The 24,974-nt window shown below is 44.7% G+C and overlaps 3 protein-coding genes across 3 annotated transcripts; 1 reads left to right on the top strand and 2 right to left on the bottom strand.

The window, feature by feature from the left end:
* Window positions 1-706: 706 nt before the first annotated feature.
* chad (chondroadherin) lies at window positions 707-5,640 on the bottom strand. Its single transcript, XM_084486058.1, has 4 exons — window positions 4,837-5,640; window positions 2,474-2,637; window positions 1,722-1,871; window positions 707-1,012 (listed from the first exon to the last, which is right to left on the bottom strand). The coding sequence occupies exons 1-4, from the start codon at window positions 5,623-5,625 to the stop codon at window positions 1,003-1,005; spliced, it is 1,113 nt and encodes a 370-aa protein (XP_084342184.1). The 5' UTR covers window positions 5,626-5,640; the 3' UTR covers window positions 707-1,002.
* A 5,499-nt stretch (window positions 5,641-11,139) lies between these two features.
* Window positions 11,140-12,650, top strand: armc7 (armadillo repeat containing 7). Its single transcript, XM_084485474.1, has 3 exons — window positions 11,140-11,287; window positions 11,451-11,594; window positions 11,797-12,650. Exons 1-3 carry the CDS (start codon window positions 11,200-11,202, stop codon window positions 12,150-12,152), a joined length of 588 nt encoding a protein of 195 aa, XP_084341600.1. The 5' UTR covers window positions 11,140-11,199; the 3' UTR covers window positions 12,153-12,650.
* Window positions 12,651-12,711: 61 nt separating this feature from the next.
* Window positions 12,712-24,753, bottom strand: acsf2 (acyl-CoA synthetase family member 2). The gene is made up of 16 exons (XM_084485232.1): window positions 24,428-24,753; window positions 22,802-22,997; window positions 20,716-20,844; window positions 20,513-20,566; window positions 20,292-20,410; window positions 19,852-20,014; window positions 18,552-18,647; window positions 18,216-18,367; window positions 17,242-17,333; window positions 16,673-16,749; window positions 15,969-16,076; window positions 15,068-15,219; window positions 14,699-14,840; window positions 14,273-14,383; window positions 14,094-14,162; window positions 12,712-13,109 (listed from the first exon to the last, which is right to left on the bottom strand). The coding sequence occupies exons 1-16, from the start codon at window positions 24,529-24,531 to the stop codon at window positions 13,059-13,061; spliced, it is 1,815 nt and encodes a 604-aa protein (XP_084341358.1). The 5' UTR covers window positions 24,532-24,753; the 3' UTR covers window positions 12,712-13,058.
* Between the last annotated feature and the right edge of the window lie 221 nt (window positions 24,754-24,974).

Here is a 24,974-nt window from a genome sequence, read left to right on the forward strand (position 1 = left end):
TGTAAATGTCATGTTAAAACCACGCGACCCCAAGCCTAGTCGTCCGGTTCACCTCAAGAGAAAATACTTTTCTGCGGCAGTGTGGCGTAGCCTGATCCACAATAAGTAGCAGGAGTGTGTTAGTTAGAGGTAGAGGCTAGAGGATGGTGGGGAATGCAGAGACCACTATGGAGGCCAGAGTAGGGGTCAGGGGTCACGGGGTGTGATGGGATCAAGCTGGGCTCCCATTGGAGGAACTTGAGGAACTTGACAAGACAAAAATAAATGAAAGGAGATGGATGTTTGGATACAGTTCTGTTTTCTCTGCCGTATGTGCAGTTTATAGTAATTGCTAATGTACTGAAAGAAAAAGGGACTTAAATCAATGCCATGTCACGCAGAATAAAATGGAACTTGTTGTAAAAGCTGTCTCACCAGTAATAAGTAATGTTTATCTCGTTAGGATCTGGAGAGGGCAATGCACATGGTATAAACATAGGGTTTTTTTAAAATATATTTTAACTTTTAGTTTTATTGAATCTCGTAAGAATTCGGTGTGGCACACATGTATCGCATACTTTTGCATTAACCTCACTCTCATAGGAATCACGTTGTTTCGAACACCTCACAACTGAAGAAACTCTTTGACTGATCGCCGCTTATTTATAAAACATGTTTTTATTGAAAAAGCAAGTATTTTTAGTTTGTTTCGGGTGTGTGAGTGTACGTTCATGTGTGTGCGAGCATGAACATGCGTGGGCGCATGTGAGTGTGTGTGTGTGTGTGTGTGTGTGTGTGTGTCTGTGAGAGTGTGTGTTTGTGTGTGTGTCTGTGAGAGTGTGTGTTTGTGTGTGTGTGTGTGTGTGTGTGTGTGTGTGTCTGTGTGAGAGTGTATGTTTGTGTTTGTGTGTGTGTGTGTGTGTGTGTGTGCGCGCATGTGTGTGTGTGTGTGTGTGTGTGTGGGTCTTGCAGCACATGTAGCGTAGCGTTCTTTCGAGCGTCGCGGGACACCTGACCCCCCCCTCAACGTAGCCTGCAGAAGGACACAAGAAAGAGAGGCTGAGTCAAGCGAGTGTTTCCCCTGGCCAGAGACTCTGGCCGGACACACCACTAGCTGGACCGCAGACCTGGAAGGGAAACGCTTCAGACGGGGACCGAGAACAGAGAGTTCTCTGGAAATTTGGAAGAAACATCAAGAGGTTATGTCCAAACCTTCCATTCCTTGTGATTCCAGCTATAAGCCGCTCCAAAACACCAGCCTCCCAGTAAAAACAGCTGGGATTTTAAATGGGACTGACCTCTACAACCAATGCTATGTTATGAACAATATTATGTTTGAAGCCATGTTATGCCATGTTCAGTGTGGATCACCTCCCTAAATGTCAGAACACATTTTGTTATTCCTGTCATTACTTTGGTCTCCAATATGGTGAGTGACTGTGGAGTGAGCGGAGTGACTGTGGAGTGAGCGAAGTGACTGCAGAGAGACTGTGGAGTGACTGGTGTGACTGCGGAGTGACTGTGAGTGAGTGGAGAGAGTGTAGTGACTGGGGAGTGAGTGGAGTGACTGCGGGGTGACTGTGGAGTGACTGTGGAGTGACTGGGGAGTGAGTGGAGTGACTGCGGGGTGACTGTGGAGTGACTGTGGAGTGAGTGTAGTGACTGGGGAGTGAGTGGAGTGACTGTGGAGTGACTGTGGAGTGAGTGTAGTGACTGGGGAGTGAGTGGAGTGACTGTGTCACCTGTTCAATGGGGGCTCTGTGTCCTTCTTGGCCTTCTTGGTCTTGACTTTGCAGCTGCTGAAGGCGCTGCTGTCTCTGACCTGCTTGCCTTTCTGCAGCGCGGGTGAAGCACACAGTGCGTCTGGGCGGATGCGACTGGAATCCATCCACCTGTCCACAGCAGGGAGGAGAAGACCATGAACCGGTTGGTGACTAGCGCTATCAAGGTCACATGTGATTAACAGGAAAACAAAAGAATAAAAGGGGATTGGATTTTACAAATGATGGTAATGGTCAAATGAACAGATGTTTTGAATTCAGATTTGTTGTTCTTTTATTTGATTTTGGTATTATATTTATATATTTATGAAGCAATGTTCAGCAAATTGTAGGTGCATGTCATTGATGAGCAGGGAGCGATGAAGCATCTTGCTCAAGTATGAATAGGCTATGAACACTGGATTCAAACAACCAAACCACTGTGCTACCCCCTACAACTATAATACATTCATGGTACGTGTGTAGTCTGTGTATGATACATGTATAGTCTATGTACGGGAACGTGTATAGCCTATGCATGGTATGGTGTACGGTGTGTGTGTGTATGGCCTATTTACGGTACGTGTCTAGTGCATGGTATGTGTACGGTGTGTGTATGGCCCATGTATGGTACGTGTCTAGTGTGTATGGTACATGTAGTGTGTCTAGTGTATGGTATGTGTACGGTGTGTGTATGGCCCATGTACGGTACGTGTTTGCCGTGTTCCCGGTACCGTCGGAGCGGGGCCAGGGTGCAGGAGCAGGTCCAGGGGTTCTGAGCCAGGGTGAGGTTGGTGAGGGTGCTGAACTCCAGGCTCCTGGGCAAGGACCTCAGCTTGTTTCCCTCCAGGTGCAGAGACTTGACCGCCGTCACGCCAGTGAACGCACCGTCTGAGAACTGAGGACACCAAACAGAAACGTATTGGACCTGAGTATGTGCATCTTCACTTTCATGCGTCAGGGATGTAAACCCTATCGCTTGTAGTTCATCATTTATCTGTGTAGCTGTGAAAAATGGGCAACAGGTTCACGGTCACATTCTGCCACATTCGCAGACAACGTCGGATATACATCCAAGCAAACCAAAGCTCTTGAATTTCCACCTAATGTGAAGCCTGTGTGTGTACCAAGGCCCAGAACTAGGAGAGGAGTAGGAGAGCTATACACAGAAGTATGCAGCATGGAGAGCTACTTAAGCTCGGGCCATTTGGCTTCAGAGACCATCACCTCCTAAACATCCTCCATCCTGTCAGCTTTGATGTTCCTAAAGAGGCAGGGGAAGGTGTGCTCTGACCGGGCCTTTGATTTATCGTCGTCTTCAAGTCTCCCAGCAGTAGAGCGGCTGTCAACGTGTGCTTTGGAAATTTCCACTTCAGTGGCTGGAGACAATACGAGGAGAGGTGGAGACAGGGTAAGCCGAAGGAGAACATTAGAGGAGAGGTGGAGGCTGGAGGAGAACATTAGAGGAGAGGTGGAGGCTGGGTAAGCTGATGGAGAGCATTGGAGGAGAGGTGGAGGCTGGAGGAGGAAATTGGGGAGAGGTGGAGCCTGGGTATTAAAGTAGTGGAAGATGGATGACTTCCAACATAGGCAGGTTGTTTTTCTCTTTCTCCTGCACTCTCTCTCTCTCTCTCCCTCTCTCTCCTCCCTCTCTGGTCCACTCCTCTGCCAGGAAAGGCTTGCAAAGGGCCCAATTGTCCATTCACAGAGGGCAATGCCGGGCTAAAAATACTGGCTTCATCGTGGGACGTGGAACACCCCCCCCCCCCCCCCCCCTCCCTCTGCACTCTATTTACCTGTCTGCTAACCTCTGCTGACCTGTTTACAAGTCCCTCCGAGGCGATAGGAGAGCACACACAGAGCTGAAAATAACACCTTGTGCAATAAATAGCCTGGGACATGCTTGGCCAGAGTCCAGCAAATAAAAACAACCTAGTAATACCCACATTTGGCCTGGAAAGTGGCTTAATCCATCTGGCTGTATTTGCTCCACACCACCAGCCCCCCACTGACCAACCGCACCCACATCCCCTACTGTTACCACCTGGTTCTCACACAGTCACCAAGCTCCCAGAGAGTTTGTTATTTCACATTTTCCACCCCCGTCTCGGATGTCTCAATAGTGTGGCAAAAGGTTCGTGCAAGTATCGGATCAACCTCAAATATGCTCTGAAATGAGACATGAATGGCACGGCGACCGAGACACAGAGCGTTTACTGTACGCTGTTCACTGTAGAAATGTTGGTGCTGAATAAACAGCCGGAGAGTTCGCTGTTTGCTGTGCAATCACAGCCCGCTCACATCTGTATCATATCTGAGAATCATCTCTGGAGGTATGGAATGCCTGCCCGGTACTCTTTCTTTAAGAGAGCTCTTTATTTTGACCTTTACCGAATCAAATCTGATCTGCGAGAAATACAGAGACTTGTGAACGCGAGAGCTGTAACAACTTTAAGATTGTGGAATGTCCTGAGACACACATTGATTAAAATGACCAGTCGGACGCCACTGATGGATACCCATCAATGGGCAAATACATACGCATACTGTTCTGTCGTTAATGCTGGAACGATGCTCACAATTATGTATTTAGCCTTCTGGCATGGTTCCATCATTCTACCATTACATATACCATGCTTATGCAACGTGCCCTGGGGTTAACTGCACGGGCTGCTAACAGCACACCGTAGCCTGGGAGAGGCTAAAGGTTGTGGTCACATGTGGCACATTTGCATATTTAGTAAATATGTCTGTGGGAAAGGAAAAGGAGATGTTTGCCCAAGTCACACAAATGGTCGCTCTCAAATGAGATACCGATTTTTGGATAATTAAATGATTTTCTGTGCTTTACTGATCACTTCAAATTTTACACCAGTGACAATTTCTTCCCTTCCGAATATTTGAAATACATAAAACATATATTTTCTGTTGCGACTGATTTCCACACATTGTGTTTTTTGTACACCATGACAATACATTTATTAAAAGGGTCTGTACCTCACAATATGTCAAGGTTGGTCCCTGGTGCAAATCCCTATCCTAACACAATATCTCTGATATAACGTGTCCTGGTCTCCATCTCGTCTCAACAGCCTACCTTCAGCAGACCCATGTTATCCAGGTGGAGCCTCTCCATGTAGCGTCCGAAGCTCTGGAAGGCGAGGTCCGGGATGTTCCTCATGGGGTTCCTGCCCAGCGTGAGCTCCTCCACCACCCTCAGCTTGCTCATGGCGGCGGTGGGGTAGGAGGTCAGCCTGTTCCGGTCCAGGTGCAGTATGGCCAGGTTCTCCACGTCGTCCAGAGAGCCCGGCTGCAGGGCGCTCAGCTGGTTGCCGCTCATGTGCAGCCACCGCAGGTCCTTGGCTCCCGTGAAGGTCCCCGGCCGGATCTCCTGGAGCCGGTTGTCGTTGAGCTGCAGGATGAACAGGTTGATCATGGGCGCGAACACCCCCTTGGGCAGGTCCCCGATGCGGTTGCCGTCCAGGTAGAGGTAGGTGAGCTCCGCCAGGTCTTCGAAGGCGCCAGGCTTGATGCTGGCGATGTCGTTGTTGGAGAGGTAGAGGTAGACAAGCTTCTTGAGCCCCTTGAAGGCCTGGCCGGCCACCTCGCGGATCTGACAGTGCTGCAGGTGCAGCGACACCAGGCCCTTGCTCTCGCTGAAGGAGCCCGTGGGCAGGCTGCCCAGGGGGTTCCTCTGCATGTTGAGCAGCTTGGTGGCCTCCGACACCCGGGGGATCTTCTTCAGGCCCACGTTGTCGCAGATGACGTGCTGGAGGTCCCCGTGGCAGTGGCACTGACTGGGGCATGTCGCCGGGGCTGCCTGGCCCGTGGGCGCCAGCACCAGGAGACAGCTCCCCAGTAGCAGTAGGGAGGACACCGAACACATGCCTCTTACCTGGCGATCGCAGAAACGCCACCAGGCTGCAATGTCGTCCGTTGCCCTTTACCTTTCGGAGCGGACGGGCGGTCTGAGCTCAGACGACAACCTGCTGTGAAAAGACTCTGTTTTAAAAGGAAAAGCCGAGGCCGGTGTAGAGGGAGAGGGTGTGAGAGAGAGAGAGAAGGGTAGAGGCAAAAGGTGAACTGGTGGGTATGTGAGAAAGTGGAGGGAAGGGTGTGTGACTTTGAGAGAAGCAGAGCGGCGCAGCGAGACGTTTGGAGACGAGGGCGGCAAGTCGACAGAACACAGCACTATTTATAACATTTATTCGAAGGGAGGCAAAGAAACCTGAGGAGGACTCTTACAGGGTTTTGACATCGAAAATAAAAGGAAGTTAGGGGTCTTATCAGGATTCAAATCTGTAATAAACAGGTGGGGGTGATGTTTTCTATGACTTGTTACCTGACATAAAACATACCTTATTAAATATAATAAACATAATTGATAATCATAGGTATAAATAATACTGTAGAATGCAATATAATACATATATATTAACAATGTACAGAACCATATGAATAGTGACATTATCCTGGCATATGTTATACATGCATTAGTATTATACAAATCAGAGGTGTGTGCCCCCTTGTCTGTCAAGGAGATTAGGTCTGGTACATGTAGATGCTGGGTCGGGCATCGCTATTGTTTGCCAGTCTGGTGTCAGGAAACAGAGACACTCCTGTGTTTTATAACCTTTAATATCTTCCAGATGTTTGGCAAGGTGTTTCAAGTCATAACAATTGGAAAGGTTCTCTCTTTCTCCTTTTTCTTCCCCGTCTCGCAGAGAAGTGAAGGTTCTTAGATGCCAATGTTTAATTCTATGCTTATTTTTTTCGGCTCTTTATGTAAGGAGTGGAGCTCTTACATAAAGGGTCTCTGTGGTGCACCCTGGGACGCGTCGAGGCGATTGGGGCTATTGAGTTTCCAGTAGTTCAGGATGGAAAAAGGTAGGAGCCACAGAGTTATGTTCAAGGTTATGCTCAAGGTGTGTCGCTGCAAGGAATGCTGGGTTATACAGCCTAGCCCCTCCAGAACCAAACGCCGAGGGGCTTTAGGTGGATAGATGGAGGAGGTGATGAGGACATGCTTCTGCGCCCTCTCTCGCTTCTACCCCTTGGCTCTGGCCCCCGACTGCCATGGCCACCCAGATGGATGGATTTCTTGAGGGGCCCGTCTCTCCACCCAGGAAAACTGGAATCTAGAGTTTGCTCAAGAAATGTAGCATTTAATTGGGAATGTCACATCTTCGATAAAGAAAAGTCCAGGTAGACATTCACAGCGTCTGCTTCCCTTCTGCATCTCCTTCTCCGTCCCGCAGGAAAAAGTAAAACAGACGGGCCTTAAACAGAACAGTGCATGCATCAGTATGTGCTCTACACCTGCATATTGTGCCTTGTGTGGAGCAGCACCATAACCCACTGAAACGTACACAGCATTTATCGTATGTATGGTTGTAATTCAATCAATGGGTATTACATTTTGTGACACACGTTTTGATATTTCTTGTTTATGTTAATATCTGCATTTACTTTCTTAAAGCTAAGGTGGGCAATTTAGAGTAAACTAGATCCCTAGTCCTTCCTTCAAGCCTACCTCCAAAGCCACTCAACATTTGACAGTAATAGTTCTGCCTAGACTCGTGGAAGACACCTGTCAGGCGTTATGAGTGCATAGGCATGTGAGTGCAGGTAGCCGGGTAGATAGGTAGATGGACAGGTAGTTCAGCCAATCATTTCATTTGGGCTGAATAATATGATTACAGGCCTGCGACAGCCAAAGATACTGGAACTTTTTAATATTATTATTATTTAGGAATTTGTTGCATATGAATCATTTTGAGAGGTGGTGGATGTGTGTCATATGGCCCTTATTCTAACTGTGTATTTTAGTGTGTATAATGTGTAAAAATATCAACTAATAGTTACATACTTTGACCAATTAGGTCAATGTACTCATCATATATTTATTTCAGTTGGATTTAAATCAGAGGACATGGAGAATGGTCTCGCTATTGGAAAGAAAATGTTGCACCTGTTTGAATTCACAGAATCTACACTTTTTCCTCTCAACTCATTAAGATTCAGAAGATCAAACTAAGTGAGTAGCTGCAGAGATTGCTCAGAATTTGAGGAAACAAAATGGAAATGATTTCTACTTGGAATGTAAGAAGTTAACCCGTATTTTCCCTCTTCTTCCTGTTCTGTCACCAGGTCTAGACGGAGAGAGATTCCAGGAGACGCCCAAGACATTGTATCGGGACTTCAGTCATCAGTACAGCAAATGTTTGAACCATCACACAAAACAATGGTTACAACAATAAATAGAGAAATTCTGAAGAATCCAGGGTCGATTGTGATGAGACACAGGTGTTGCAAACCAAACTATTATAAAGGCACAAATTCACTTTCATATAACATTATCAGGGTTGTACACATGGTTACCCGTTGTGTAGCACAAACATACTTCAGTACTGTAAAGTATTTACTCTTACCTCATTATTGTAAGGCTTATGATATAATCATATAACTCCATACCTCATTAGCTGGGAAGTCTGCCTCAAATGTTGTTTTCTATGAAACATACCAGCCTCACATCTACCAAATTCCAAATATTATGTTATCAATACAAGTAAAACTAAAAAAATTCACCCCTTGCATAAGGCTTTATTTTCACTGGAATAATGTCTCATTTTTTCATCAATGTGAGAGGCAGATATACTTTTTTTGCCTTTAAATTCCATTCAGACCGACACACACACACACACAGACCAGGGTACATGCAACGTCTACATACCTGGCGCTGGGCAGCAGGATCGCATGTCGTCTAGACCTGGAGTTTAAGACCAGGAATAGCTCTTAGGGGCCTGGATCAAAATAAACAAGGGCTCCTGGCTCACTGCTCCGGCCTCCACACTTTGGATTCCTTGGGTTTCTATTTTGGATTGAGATGTGATTCCAACATTTTTCTCATACAGCACTAAATAATTGTTCCCGTCAGTTTTGAATGTCTTGCACTTGAGAAACCACTGAAATATTAAATAATCAAAGGGAGAGGAATGCTCCCAGTTAGCAAACCAGTTGCCAGTTACACCAAAATAATTTTCCATTGTTCAGGATATTTGTGTCGTTTAGTTATTTATCTTAGACTAGGTGTGAACTGTAGATCATTTAGTACATTTATTTGGATGTGCTTTTATATAAATCTATAAAGCAGACTGATTGTTGCCAATAACAGAAATTCCTGTGGTAGATTCCTTGCTGAGAAAGGCCTCAGTGTCGCCCTCGTGTGGTTATTTAAAACACCAAACATTCTTTGTATACCTGCTCCAGTCATACACTATTACACTATTATCACGACCGGAAGTAATAATTTCATCACTATTAATTTGAAGATGCCTATTAAAGGCTTGATACGACAGAATATGATACACTGCGTTTCTGTATCCCATTTTTGAAGTGTATACTATCTACATCCTTTGAGAATACACATAAATGTGACTGAATAATGTCTGGCCCCAGAAGGATATGTGGTACCGACGTACCATGCCCTTTGTAAACTCTTACTTAAAAAAAGCGACAAGAGAATTTGCAGTGCATTTTGGAGGGGTGTTTATTTGCTAAATCTGAAATGAAGCAACGCTCAAGCTAAATCTTGAACAAGTTAAGTACTTTTTTGAGCCGGAAAAGTTGACAAACAGCTCCCATAGAAGGATTCCCCTTCATTCAGACTTTCACAAGTTAAACAAAAACATGGTCTTTTTGGAACCACTTTACAGCCTGACTCCTTCATACAAACGTTGTTAAGCTAGAATACTGTTTTGAGATCCAAATGGTGTTAAGGAGAGTACTACTTTCATAGGCCTCCTATGAAATATTAACACTCTTTCCATCCGGTGATATTCCCAGCAGTTTTTTGTGTCCAATGTACATTTAATAATGTTTTATCAAATCCTTAAATTCATTGAAATTGTTGTTTTATTACTGAAATGACTGAAATAATTCAATTCTTACATAATGAGGGGAAAAACAAGAAGAATAAAAAAGAAATTAAATAAACTTTTAATTATTAATTAAATTAATTAAAAATTAATTTGTTTTACAGCAATATTCTCTTGCATGACTGGACTGTTAAGAGACTCAATCCCATGCATGCAAAGCTTGAATCTCTAATACATTGTTTGCTCCCTTTACAAAATGATGGAGTGAACATTGGCCTCAAGTGGATATATATTTACGTACAATTCATGGGCAACATTGATCTCACTTCGGTATGGTCATCATCCATCCACCACCCAGTTTGTCCATTTTGAAAAGCATTTGATTCGATGTTTAGAGTTCTAGGAATGTCTCCAACAGACATGGGTACTTTGACTCAACCTCCTCCTTTTTTCTCCATCAGGTACTCCATCTGCTTCTGTCTCCTTTCCAGGACCTCCTGCAGCTTGGCATCATTGCGTGCTCGCTCCTTGGCCCTGAGCTCTTCCACGTCCCCGAAGAACATATTGCTGAGGGAGGATACCAATAATAAATGACTATTAGCTACACAGCATAAAATATATGGCACAAAAGAGAGACCTTCCTTTTGTTTAACTTCAGTCCCCAGATGTCCTGGGTCCCCTGGCCTGGTGCCGCTCCCTGCCTGAGGTCCTTCTGGGCTTTTGGGAGCCTAGACCCTGTGGGCCATGGGGACCCACCCTGGCACATTGGGCCCCATACTGGGACCCGTCTCCTGGGAACCAACCCTAGAACAAACTTAACCTTAAACCTTAACCTACCCTGACACTAGAAGCAAACCCTGACCCTAAAACCTTAAAACCAGACGTTTAAAACAAACCCTATCAGTTAAACCTATCCCTACGCTAACCAGAACAATGTACATAACTATGTGCACCTGGATAGCTGTCATTAAAGCAATTAATTATTCATTACATTATCCATGCGACCCAGTAAATGAGCTAAACCCATACCTGTTGTAGAAGACAGTGGTCAATCCTATGATTAGCGTCCCAAACAAGATCGGTTTAGCGAGACGTTTCCCAGCGGACAACTGTGGTGGTTTCATAGTAAAATGCACTGCAAAATACTATAATATAGCCTTTCAATTACGTTCAAATTAACCATACACACAGTGGCAAAGTTACACAACACACACACGCCCCCCACACATTGACCTCTCTCGCATAAGGATCAACCACGACTTCCGTTCCCCTTTTATTATAAAAGGTTTGAGGTAAAATTATGTGAGCTAATATTTTCTATAAATAGTATTATGTCAAAAGAGTGGTCGAGTATATTTAGAGCCAACATATTGCTTGAGGTTATCCATGGTTTCCATAGTATTGTAGCGCGGAACCTTGTTCGTGTCAAGGTTCAGCCAACAGGTTTCAGTGACGGACCATTGCGTCACGCTGCTTCCGCACGATACAGGACGTTGTTATTTGTTTACAAATGAGTGGTTTTATTTGCTAATACCTTGAGTCCTAAGAAGTGCTCTATCTGATAATGAACATCGTTTATAAAAATGTCCAGGAAGCGCTCCTCTGACCGGTCTGATCGGTTTGACTATTTGCAAACGCTGGTTACTGAATTTCAAGACACTGATAATGATGGTGTGTGCTACTTGGTTTTGTAGATAAAATAGTATATAACAATCTGATTATTTCCTCTTAATTAAATATGTAAAAAAAAATGTCTAAGCTACTCCGTGTATAACTACATGCCATTACGTGCTCAACCTTTCACATTTTAATATGTTATATATTTTACTTATAGAGGCGAAGGAGCAAGTCTTGGCAAACCTGGCCAACTTTTCATATGACCCGAAAAACATGGAAGATTTGAGGATGCTTCAAGTGACTGATCTCTTTTTGGACATGCTCACCGAAGATAACGAGAACTTTGTGGAGTTTGGAATGGGTGAGAGACAAGCAAGCACTCACAATACTGAATCCCTAGCATACATATATGTGTATTCCCTTATTACCCATCTGGAATGAATAAAGTACATTCTATCTAATGTATGCCAATAGCGTACCTCCTCAACCTCTGATATTAAACGGTTTCATTTGAAGTATTCACCCAACAGCTGCTCTGTATTTCACCCGTGTGGCGCTCCAAGGTGGCTTGTGCAACCTCAGCATGGACCGCGAGTGCCGGGACCTCATCCTGGACAGCGGAGGGATCCCATTGGTCACGGCCTGTCTGTCCAGCCGCAGGGAGGAAATCGTCCTCTCCGCCATCACGACCCTCATGAACCTGACCACGGCGGCGTCGCGGCCCCAGGTCACGGAGCTGGCCGTGGTCCAGTGCATGCTGCGCTTCTCCCTGTCGGAGAGCCCTCGTCTGCGTAACCTGGCCTGCGTGTTCCTGCAGGACTGCTGCACGGAGCCGCAGGTGGGCCGGGCGCAGCAGTCGATGCCGGGCGGGCCACAGACGGTGCTGGGGATCCCGCTGCCCGCGGACTCAAGCCCTTGAGCCCCGGTGCTGTATGCCTTGGGTGCTGTATCTCTGAGGTGATGTAGCCCTGAGGTGCTGTGTCCCTGGGGTGCTGTTCCCCTGGGGTGCTGTTCCCCTGGGGTGCTGTGTCCCTGGGGTGCTGTGTCCCTGCAGCCGGGCTGTTTTCTTCCTATTTATGGGAGAGTGAATCGTCTCTCTGCGAGAGGAAACTAGTTTTGGTTTTGTTGCTTATTAAAACAGTGTACATGTTTTGGTATTTAAAGAATTGCATAAAGATTGCATTTTCTTTTGTTGTGTCAAACATTAAATAAACGAGTGAATACTTAATCAGTTGTTACTTTGGGATGTTGTAATGGGGTAAGACTGGAGCATTCAATGCGATTATTTGCCACACGATGGCGACAAAGCCGCCTTCTCTGCAACACGATTTTCTGTTTCCATTTGTTTACTAAACGTCTTCATTTTAAAATGTGTGGTCTTAAAAGCTGTGTTTATCTCCGTTCTTCTATACATGTATTCCAGTAAAATTAAATGTCAGGGTAAAAAATAATATTTCAACATCATTGTTTTTGAGTACACTCAAGGATTGTCAATTTAATGATGTAAAATACAAGGTAACATATTTATAATATACATTTTAAATAGTCATGAAGAATGTTTAATGTAGTCCAAACATAAGTATTCATATTCGAGGTGGTATGATGTTTAAAACTTTGGTTCGCACTTCCTGTCTATCATCATCATTCATTAATTCGTCATTGGGTGGCTTCATCATTATTTTGGACGGTTAAAACATTGCATTACAAATGTCCTGATGCAATGGGTGGTTCCTGAACTCTCTCCCTAGAGAACTCCTCTGGTAACAGAACAGGAAGAAGCTGTTCGGACATTCCAACCAGCTGATAAGAATCCTGTTTGATGTCCTCAAAGTCTGAGCAACTTCTTCACCTGCTCGCTTAGTTTGAACTTCTGTACCTGAAAAAGAGTAAATGGTGTGAATTAAAAGGTGAAGGCGTTTATGGCGGTTTTTGGGAAAACAAACAGGATTCCTATCCAAATAATGTTATCATTAACAAGGCATGCCCTGCCAAGCCTAGAAACGGCTATATCTTGATATATTTAATAACCTATTAGTTCTTGACATCTGGCCTACTTAACATGAGGGACGGCAAAGTGATACGATATTATCACAGAGCTGAATTTATGATGATGCAATTAGTAAACCTTCAGCAAGATACAAGATAAGTCCTTCCTACTCCTGATTTAGGCTTCTTATCAGAATTTAAGTATGTATTAAGTATGATGAGTATTTGAGTATACTGAGCATATGATTATATGAGCATAGTGAATATATAATTATAGTCTGCATATGTTTGAGTATATATCTGCAGGTAAATCTGAAACCGGAATGTTGCTATTTTGATCCCTGGCTCCTCCTAGCTGAAAGTCGGGGTTTCCCCAGGCTATCCAAACCCTATCAGCTCCCGACGAGCTGGTGTGTGAATGTGTCTGATCTTTTGTAAGTCGCTATGGATAAAAGCCTGGTAAATGTAAATGTATGAATATAGTGAGTATATAAATAAAGTGAGCATGGTGTATGGTTATAGTGATTATTTGTTTATATGAGTATAGTGTTACTCTATGTTTATTTGAGTCTATGTTTATTTTTTTTATTGTTTGAATTATGTAGATTTTTCGGACAGCCTTTTTGAGAAGGCGTCGCATTAATCATCTGGACAGTTATGTAGGCAAGAGTTAAGTGTTAAATGGTAGAGTGCATGATCTAATGTGTTGCATATGAACTGCCAGAACGTCTAACTCCACGTTGAAATCAATTTACATAGGAACACCAACCAGGGAGCTATACTTCACTGCATTTATTGTGCAATCTGTACCTAAGGGGAAAATCAGAACAGTGCTGCGTCTAATGTGAATGTAGATGGTCCTGAAGGAACTTACCTTTCCACTCACGGTGAGCGGGTAGCTGTCTACAAAGATCACGTATCGTGGGATCTTGAAATGGGCGATCTGACGGCACCAGATAAGGAAAATGACAACATTTAAGTAATGACTTCAGGAGGGCAGATGATGTTGGACCATCTGAACCAGATGTTTCAATTCTAAACCCACTCTCTCACCTGGCCCTTGCAGAACTCTGTGATTTCTTCTGCGGTGCATTCCTGCCCTACGTTGAGCATGATGCAGGCGCAGACCTCCTCTCCCATCCGCTCATCCTTAATACCAACCACCTGGGACATAGTTGGAGAATACATATGAACAACCCTTCACTCTCTCAGCTGTGAACAGAGATAAAAGGCCCTTTCTCCTTTTGCTAGTGCTTTTCTAACCAGTAGCCACTTGAAGCGCTTTACAATTATTGCCTTTCATTCACCCATTCACACACATAGGTGTCTTGCTCAGGGACGCTAGGAGGAGCCGGGGATCGAACTAGCAACCATCTGGTTGCCAGTCAACCCGCTCTACCTCCTGATCCACTGCCGCCCTGTAAGCAGTCTACCCAGTGGGAGCTCCCTGGACCTGACTGGCCGGTTGAAAAACACTACCTGGACGTCCATGACTTTGGGATGCGTGTGGAGGAACTGTTCGATCTCTGCTGGATAGATGTTCTCTCCGCCACGTATGATCATGTCCTTGATTCTGCCCTCAATACGGCAGTAGCTGTAAGCGTCCAAGCTGGCAATATCCCTGCACATGACACACACACACACACACACACACACACACACACACACACACACACACACACACACACACACACACACACACACACACACACACACACACACTTTACTTTTACATTTTGTGGCTTGAAAGCAAAGGTTTTGTTCGGTCTCATGTTTAACCTGAAATGATTCACACTACAAAACAAAACATGCGCGCAGGGCCGAGACGGACCACCTGTCGGCACTCACCCGGTCTTGTACCAGCCCTCCGGAGTGATGCACTCCTTGGTTTTCTCCTCGTCGTCCCAGTAGCCCAGCATCACGCAGTGACCTCGGATCATTAACTCTCCGGTCTCCCCCAGCGGAACGATCACCCCAGTGGACGGGTTCACCACCTTCGCCTGCACCAGATGAGAGTTAGCCAAGTGTTTTTATTAAACTGGTAACTTGCATTTCCTATCTGTATTGACTTGTTGTTTTTTATTATATATTCATCTAAATTGAAATTAATTTGTTAATCTGAATTTAACGCAAATAAGATCCCATTTCCTTATTCAATAATAGTTGGCCGAAAGTTACAAAACTTAAAAATGATGATAGAAAACAGGGCAATATCACACACATCAAAATCTCAAACCTACACATATGCAACCAAAACTAAATAATCAACATATATGTGCTGATATATATGCAACTTAAGTCCAATCTTAAGATAAAAACCGCAGTTCCATAGACTTTTATTCTTAAGATACTTCTGTGATCCACGCCCAGAACCAGAGCTAGAACTAGAGACCCTCCCCCTCTATGGTGCATGTCAATGTGTTTTAAAGGTCCCATGACATGCCACCAGGTGTGGTGTGATTAGCCGTTACAAGCCGTTTTGGAAATCTGCCCCTTATGACATCATAAGGGGCAGAAAGTGGGCGTGTCCACCTAGATGTGTGCTGGATAGATCAGTCTACCAGCCTACCCAGTGGACTGTAGCAAACGTTGCTCATCTACCCGTCACACATCTAGGTGGACACGCACACCTGTGATTTCTTAAGGGGCTGATTTCCAAAACGGCTTGTAACGGCTAATCACACCACACCTGGTGGCATGTCATGGCACCTTTAATGCTGGAGACCCTGCCCCACTATGGTGGTCATACCTCTACGTGGTCCATGATGTATCCCACCGTCTCCGCCTTTCTCTCCTCGTTGTCGAGGGGGTCCCCACAGAAGGTCACAGGGCTGTTCTCCGTCGTACCATAGCCCAGCTGAAATGATGAGTGACGTGGTTCAATAACACTTTGATCATTGTTTTAACAAGGATCAGGAGCATTGGAGTGAGGATCTAAGATGGTTCTTTACTAGAAACATGCACATACAGCAAAAACAACTTTCATGACGAGGAATTTGTGAAACTTCCAACTGCCAACATTCAGTCAGGCAGCCATGTTTGTTTGCCCTGGTTTCCTCCAATGGGAGCCCAGCTTGATCCCATCACACCCCGTGACCCCTGACCCCTACTCTGGCCACCATAGTGGCCACTCTGCATTCCCCACCGGCCAACTAACACACTCCTGCTATTTATAGTGGATCACCCTAAGATACACTGCCTCAGTGTAGGCTAACGGTACAGTGAGCGTTTTCTCTTGAGGCGAACCATACTACTAGAAGGTGTAGCGTGTTAACATGAGGTCAGTGTTGGGATATGAGGAGCCTATCTCTAGGTTGGATGATAACTGTGTATTACATGAGCAAGACGAACTTGAGTATTTAATGGTTCGCCATGGATCCATTAATACAAAAAAATAATAATAATGAAAATCATTTGACACAGCTGCTGAATTAACTGGGCTATTTGACTCACTGTAATCTGTTTGATGCCCATCTTTGAAATGACTTCCCTCACAACTTCAGGTGGACAAGGGGCCCCAGCCATGATGCCTGCAACACAACACAGGAAAAGTATAAGCAGCATTGAGTGGATCATCTCTCATATGAAAATCAATACTTTTAAATCAGCCTACATTTATTGTTCTGATTCACGGTCTTGTTAGAAAATTAAGATATGCTAAAAAAAACAGTACAACAAGCTATGAAAGATTATTAATTTACAATAAGGAAACATCCTACAGAGGACAAAACAGCCCCTCCCCTCCATGTGTTCTACAAGGAAAACGTATCCTTTGATAGTCTTTTTTGATTGCTTCAATAAGCATCAGTGCACGGTGAAGCGTATTGTCCCTCCCTACCAAACGGTTTCATCTGACAACATTGTGCCCTGTGCTAGGGCCAGCATTAGTATTATATTGTAATATTCATGCTTTTTATCCTATGGTCCTCATTTGTGATAGTCTGGAATGTGTGGGGCCCCATTATGATACAAATACAAGACACGGATAAATCTACGATTTGTAATTGTAACCTTTACCTCACCTCCCTCTACCGAGGACAAGTCATACTTGGCGGGCGTGTAGTGGGAGAGCATGTCCACATACATGGTGGGCGTGCCGTAGAGGAAGGTGCACCTATAGGGGAGAAGGAAAACGCCATCATATAAACATATGTTAACATGACGGTGGTGAGCAATCGATCCATAATGAATGCTGTGCTGAGAATGCTGCCCTGCATAGGGAGTTCCTCTGGGTGGAGAAGACCCTCAAAGTGTTCTGACAATATCGCCAGTGGGAGAGTTTCACTACCTTTGCTAAGAATACTTTGGGTGGTTCCCCTCTTTCCCCTTGCAGAATGGTTCCTCTTTGAGGCTAATCACTGATCCAGCACTCCTAGTATGTGTTATAGCAGGACTTTTGGGGGGAGAAGGAATAGAGCCTGGGCCAGAAATTAGAAACTGCAAAGGGAGTGGAGCTATGCCTTGTTTCCTGGTAGATATTATACCAAAGAAAACTCAACTGTGTGAATGGATGAAGCTTTCAGAAGGAGATTTAAGTGTTTTTTTTTACATTGTAAGGATTTGGAACCTTATTTACAGTTTACTAGAGATAGAATCACATGGAGTCTCTCCAAGCTCCTCCCAGTATATCCAAACTCCTCCCAGTCTCTCCAAACTCCTCCCACAGTCTCTCCAAACTCCTCCCACAGTCTCTCCAAACTCTTCAGTCTCTCCAACACCTCCCAGTCTCTCCAAACTCCTCCCACAGTCTCTCCAAGCTCCTCTCAGTCTCTCCAAGCTCCTCCCACAGTCTCTCCAAACTCCTCCCAGTCTCTCCAAACTCCTCCCAGTCCCTCCAAACTCCTCCCAGTCCCTCCAAGCTCCCCACACTGAGTCTCTAACTCCTCCCACAATCTCTCCAAACTCCTCCTCACAGAGTCTCTCCTAACTCCTCCTACAGAGTCTCTCCAAACTCCTCCCATGTCCATCCACGCTGATAATAATGATTATAACCTACTTTTCACTATCAGCGGCAGCCAGGTTAGCCTGTCCATTGTAGCCAGCAGTGGGGAAGACCAGGGAGGTGGCGTGCACCGCCATAGACATCCCCCCCCCCACGGAGCCGAAGCAGTGGTACATGGGCACGGGCAGACATATCCGAATGTTTGGCTAGGACCACAAAGCAGAGGGACCCTTTAGTTATTCATGCTTTATCCAAAGCCACTGACCGCAGGTAAGGGTTGCCCCTTGGGATTCGAAAACAGTAACTTAATGCTGCGAGTCTAACCTATCCTGCCCCAATTTCAATAATCAATATCATTATGATGTAATATCATTATTAAGATTAACTCACCTTCCAGGTGTATCCCATGCGAACACCAAAGATGCAGACGTTGTTGATGATGTTGTGGTGGGACAAGGTGGCTCCCTTGGGCATCCCAGTGGTACCCTGGACACACACATTAGGTTTCAACACAAATCCAATCCCACCACTCTCCAGACAGTTCAGACATTAAGTTAACACTCTTGAGTGTGGATAATATATTTTACGGTTGACAGGAAATACCACAAGCAGGACATTGACAACAAAAAAGGGTTTATGTAAAATGGAGATCTTGAAGTAGATCAGTGACCTAGTTATATATTACTACACTATATACATTGTATATTATGACATATACAGTATTTGTCAAAACATGTGATCAGAAGTGTGATGTGAAGACCGGTTGTGACAATTCATTAATTGGGCCGGTTTTCTAATACCCCAGGTCAATTGGTGACATTGTTTATGTCCAGATGTAAATGAGTCATGATCTTAGTTCAACTCCCCACCTCTTATGGTGTGCACACGCTCAGGCAGTTGGCAGCCATTGACATCCATTTTATTCCAAACGAGTGTTTAGCTGCTCCCATAGCTGTTTTTTTGTTTTGTCCAACACAAGTAAGCTTGAAGGAACTGCCCTGGCTAGGTAGCTTTCTCCAATAGTGCCCACAAATGAACATATCTACAAGTTTAGATTCTGTGTTTACACGCTGCCGCGCATGCTCAGGGTCTTAGACTGAGACGAGCACTTCTGAGAGAAGATGGTGGCTGCATCTTAAGATTAAGAAATATATAGAAAGAAGAATATACAGGCATATAGACAACGGCCCAAGGTGCAAAACGCATGACAGCAGACAAATCAAACCCATTTAGAGCAAAGATATGATTGGTCAATTTTACTGTCATTTGAAATGAGTCTCATTGAATTACTATTACTCGACCTCTGTGAAATTATAGCAGGCCCACCAATCACAGAGCTGCATAGCATTTTCCTTCCCAACAACTGCAGAGTCAGCAGCATTCTGATTGGCTGACGAAGAGGCTTTTTGAAGGGTTTATTTCTTTAAAAATATTTTTCTTTAGTTTATTGATTGTAAAATAATGAAAAAATATCTTTGTCGCCTAGACGGCCCTGACGGTTCCCCTCTGCTATCAATTGATATTCACTTTACTTTACACACACTGTTGTGTTTTATCCTTGTTATAGTTTGTACGTTTGTTTTGTATGATACTTTACTAATATGACTGCTGTGAAACAAACGGCTACACATAAAAGATGGCCCGCGCTAACGCCTGGGGGGGGGGGGGGGGGGGGGGGCGCCGTGGTTACCGAGGTGAACTGGATGTTGATTGGGTCGTCGAAGCAGAGCTTCTTCTGCAGGTCCTGGAGCAGCCGGGTGTGCTCGCTGCCGGCCGCCTGCCTCACGTCGTCCACGTGGAACATCCCAGGGTTCCGGCTGTCCGTGACGATCACTGACCTCAGGTGAGGGAGCCTGGAGACGGAGGGGGGTTGCATGTTCAGCAGGGTGTGCTGGTACTAGCTCCATCACCATGGGGATAGAGAGGTCATGTAGCTTGTCATGTACTTAGCAATAGAGAAAGCATGAACAGGGTTGGCCGAGGAAACAGAACGCACGTCCAAAATAGGTGTGGAATGTGACATATTTGTCAATATTGTTTTGGTATTTTTTAGTTTATAGTTTAAAAAGTTAGTTAAAAAGTTAAAAAAAAAAAAAAAAAAAAGGACAATCTTAGAGTCTGGCTCCCTACTTAGCGCTCTTTATGTCTCCTGGGGTGCAGGAGTCGATCTCTGGGCAGATCTTCCTCAGCATTTCAACATATTTCTGAGTCTTAAATGCTGTTGGACAGACCACGGCATTGCATTCCACCTACCCAGAGAGAAGCAGAGCACGACAATGGTTCATGTACACTCCACTTTTTTATTTGTATTTAGAGACACTTGTTATAGACACTCCAAAATGAGGGCTGACCTTTCGCAACGTAAATTCCACCTCGGAAAGCTGATAGGCCGGATTCACTGACACCTGGAGAGCGAGAACAACAATAATAAATATTTCTGCCAAATCTAGACATGGTTTAAATCAAATTGTGCGTTTCTGGGGATTTGTGATGAGAATGTGGTTCATACGCAGCTACGTTCTCCCTGTTATGAGACTGTGTGCTCAGTGCTCACCAGTATTATGCCGGCCTTGGCTGTGGCAAACTGATACAGGAGCCACTCGTAGATGTTGGGCCCCCACATGCCCAAGCGATCCCCCCTCTGCAGTCCCAGGGCCAGGAGGCCTGCAGCGGTCTGGTCCACCTGGTACAGAACGCATGCCATGTGTTAAACACACACACACACACAGTCATCACATAAGCCGGCGATCAGACCGGAAGACGTGCCCGGGAAGAACAACCTTGTTTTATTGTGTAACATTCCGTGTAGCATTCCGCTGTTCACGATCAACCGTGAAGATGAGACTGATCTCCACTGTGTTGTTCACAGCTACACAAACATGCCTTGGATAACTGGTTTAAGTTCACAACATGGGCCATGAAGAGACCCTCCCACATTGTCACACCACTTTGCAGTAAACTGCAGCAAAGCCTGATTCAGTGTGAATCTGCCCTGAGACCCTAATTACTCATGATTTTGATGATTTTTTACGAATGATTACATTTTAAGTGGGGAATAGCCAAGTGTCAAGTTTCTCACACACACACACACACACACACACACACACACACACACACACACACACACACACACACACACACACACACACACACACACACACACACACACACACACACACACACACACACACACACACCACAAAATTGTTTTCCTATCTAGATCTTAAACATGATGGATTCCCATAATACCTGAGCAGGTTTCTCTCAATGAGAAGCCACACTGGTTCCTTTCAACAATGATGAACCTACAACCTGATCCGACTCAGAGATTGACTGTAAACTGTTCCCTGGGTTTTGTCTTTTAAACCTACAGTCACCTGTTGAGGTCACTCTGACCCCGATCACTGACAAGAACACTGTCAGTGATCACTGACAAAAAAACCAAAGCCTCTTGCAATCATTGGTCTTTTACCAGAAATTAGCTGTCAGCATGGGGTAACCGATTAAAGCGGAGAGTTCTCAACGGAAAATGCCTGGAATTCATGCCTTTCACACTTTTCCAAAGCTTTGTGAGCCATTCATGTGCAGTTAAATCAATAACCTCTCAAAATGTAAAGGTTAGTTAAAGCATAACTGGGTGAGCACTATAATCTAAAGTAAACACTATACATTATCATCACGTAATGGACTGTAGGCAAATTTACACAGAAAGTGAATGGAGATCATGTGGTTGTGTAACTGCCATTCATGTGGTTTGGAAGACCTCAGCAAGTTGATTCCATGTGTGCTGAGAAGATACACAGATACAAAAACTAAAGGTCATCAATAAGTTCACTATGCTAAATACCTCAAATCCCTGTCCCAACAATTAAAAGGTAATTGTTATAGTTACAATAAAACCATTAATAAATCTAGAAAGGTTCTGTCAGCAAAAGCTGGAACTTTCAGCGGCAGTGTTTTTGCCAGATGACCTTTCCCCTAGTTTAGAAGTGGAGCTATGTGGAGTGGCCTGTAGCCCCCCCAGACCGCCACGTCTTTCTCGCTCATACGCAACGCTGGTTCAATTCCTGCCTGTGGCCATTACCCACATCTCACGCCCTCTCTCTCAACCCTCTTTCCTGTCTGTCTTCACTCTCCTGCCCATGAAGGCCAAAAATATGTAAAGTATCCGTAAAAAGTAGTAAAACAAAGAAAAGAATAAGAGTTATTTTTTAAATGTGACTACAGGCTATGGTGGTTACAAACCAGTATAACACCATCTATACTACCCCCCCCCCCCCCCAAGAACACACATAAAGGCTAAGGTGGTTACAAACTGGTAATGTTATCTCTACTAATCCTCATTATACACACATACAGGTTACAAACCGGTGTAACGTTACCTATACTTATCCCCATGAAGAACACACATACAGTATTTAGACACTGTTAGACGCTCTGCCTCAAACTTGGATCCGATCCAAGGACACGAACACAAATTGTAACACATTGACCAGGTGTCTCACTCCACTGCCACATGGAATAGACGAGATTATTACTGTTACTCTTGGACTCATCTAGTCTGTTATCTATGTGATTTAATTGATTGGAGTCGTGCAGAGGGTTGGGGTGAGGATGAGGGGGTGAGAGGACAGTCTCACATCCTGCAGGAACTCGGCGAAGGTCTTCCGGACCCCCTCCTCCAGGAAGGTCAGGGCCTCGCGGTCCGGGCAACGCTCCACCGACTGCAGCAGGGCCTCAGCGATGGTACTGTGGCGCAGGGACCGGCTGGAGGTGCCGTGGGCGTAGCTGGTGGTGAGGGTGGGGACACTGGGTCGGCTTTCCACGCAGATGCCACTGGGGTGGGGCAGAAAGGCGTATACAAAGGGAATATCAGCAGGTGGATGACTCCTCGCCCAGCGCCAGATCTCCCCCTACCAGTGGTCAGGCAGCACAGCAGAACCATTGCACTGGAGTGCGGCCTATGCATATTTAAAAGTAGGCAGAGGCAAACTGAGTAAAAAGTCAACATTTCTTTAAACTCAGTTGACCTATGAGTTTTCTTGTAGTCGTTTTTAACCGTGTAACCTACATCTGCATTCTGGTTCTCTTTACAAAAGGTGATAACATATAATCGTCTATATATTATCTATCTAGACCAGATGCAACAGACATCACGATTAGTGTATTGTGCCTGCAGAAGGGTGGGAGTGGGGTCAGGCAGGGCCGACGGACTTCGGACAGGCTGGGGGGGCCCAAGGCAGAGGGGGGCCCATGGGTAATGTGAATTGTTTTTTTTTTTAAAGTGTTTTTTGATTGTTGTTCAAATAGTTTAATAACATAACTAAATGTCATGATGAATATTGATCTAAATGCAAGCTTAGAGTATTAGTTTAATAAGTTTGTATATTATTGTTAAAAGTAAAGACTGCTGTGACTACTCTGTGAGCACCCCTTTCAATAAGTGCAAAATGGCTCAGTCCACACAACTGATTTCACCGCGAATCGCACCTGGCTTACTGTGAGACTTTTTTTTATCTGGATGGAGAAGAAAGACAGGGAGAGAATACAAAACTGAGGAAGTCAGGTTTTGACTAACTTATTTTCTAAGAAAGGTGAGCACAATAAACGTTTAAACACACAAGATGAAACCCCATTCGTAACTACCTCCGTTATCGTTGCGAAAACGAACGGAGACAACCCAAAGCAAGAGCAGACAATAGGCTACACTTTCACATGATGAGGCCATGGTTATTAAGGTAAAGGATAAATAAAGTGTAGGTAGGCTAATATTGCAACAGCAGGCCTGGGCCCATCAGGACTTCTTGTATATAGGGCCCAGAATTTGGTGCTACGCCGCTGGGGTCAAAAGAGGAGAATTATTCCGTCACGTGCTACTACAGCAAGTTACAAGTGCCATTGTTACGAAACTCCTTCGGCAACATACAGAAGCAGATATCCTTTCGGTATCAGATGTGCATTCCAATCACCGAGTTGAGCAGAGGCGCGCCCCCCCCCCCCAGTTGTGATGATGCATAAGCAGCAATTCATCTGAAGTTTATGAAGTTCCTTATCACAACTGGGAAAGATTAAAATATTCGAACAAAACTAGTGGATAATGTCTCGTAACATATCCAGACTGCTATCGAATACCATCACATAGAGCCGATGTGCTGCAACATTGGCTGCTCTACGGTGCATTTAATATGAACAATTGTTTCTCTTCTGATGACTAAATAATTTATACTACACACCATTTACCTAGTTTATGTCTAAATGCAACTCACCAACTTCTTTGAACGAGTGAACCTGGCTGTCTCAGAGGTTTGCAGACCCTTTCTGCCCGAGAAAATGAAAGATTCGGCAGCTGCAATCTGACTCTTGGAAACATTGTTTTCAACGTTGCAAGTTTCCCCTCCAGAAAGTGAACAAAGAAAAAAATATCCCGAGCACGCTGCGAATTCTGCAGTGATTTATTTTATTTCCAGAACCAGGCTGTTCGTCCTATGCTTTAAGAATAGTCAAGTAATACGTTTCTCATGAACAACCCGAAGAAGGTGTGCACGCTCGTTTGAAAGCATCACATCTATGGAACGCCCAGCAGACTGTTTAAATGGGCTACATGGGTCGTTTCCTGCGCCGACTGCACTTATGCGAAGTCAATCTTGTAGAATGACTCACTGTGCAACCTTTGCACTTGCTGAACTATACCAGTGAAACTTTGCAGAAACAAGTTCAAAGTTGAACACCTATAATTTGTCATTGGTTTGCTCAATTTCACCCAACAATATTTCAGGTGGGTATAATTTTATGTTATGTATTGTATAACTGGCT

Source organism: Micromesistius poutassou (assembly GCF_964030765.1).
Source record: "Micromesistius poutassou genome assembly, chromosome: 21".
Classification (NCBI taxonomy): Eukaryota; Metazoa; Chordata; class Actinopteri; order Gadiformes; family Gadidae; genus Micromesistius; species Micromesistius poutassou.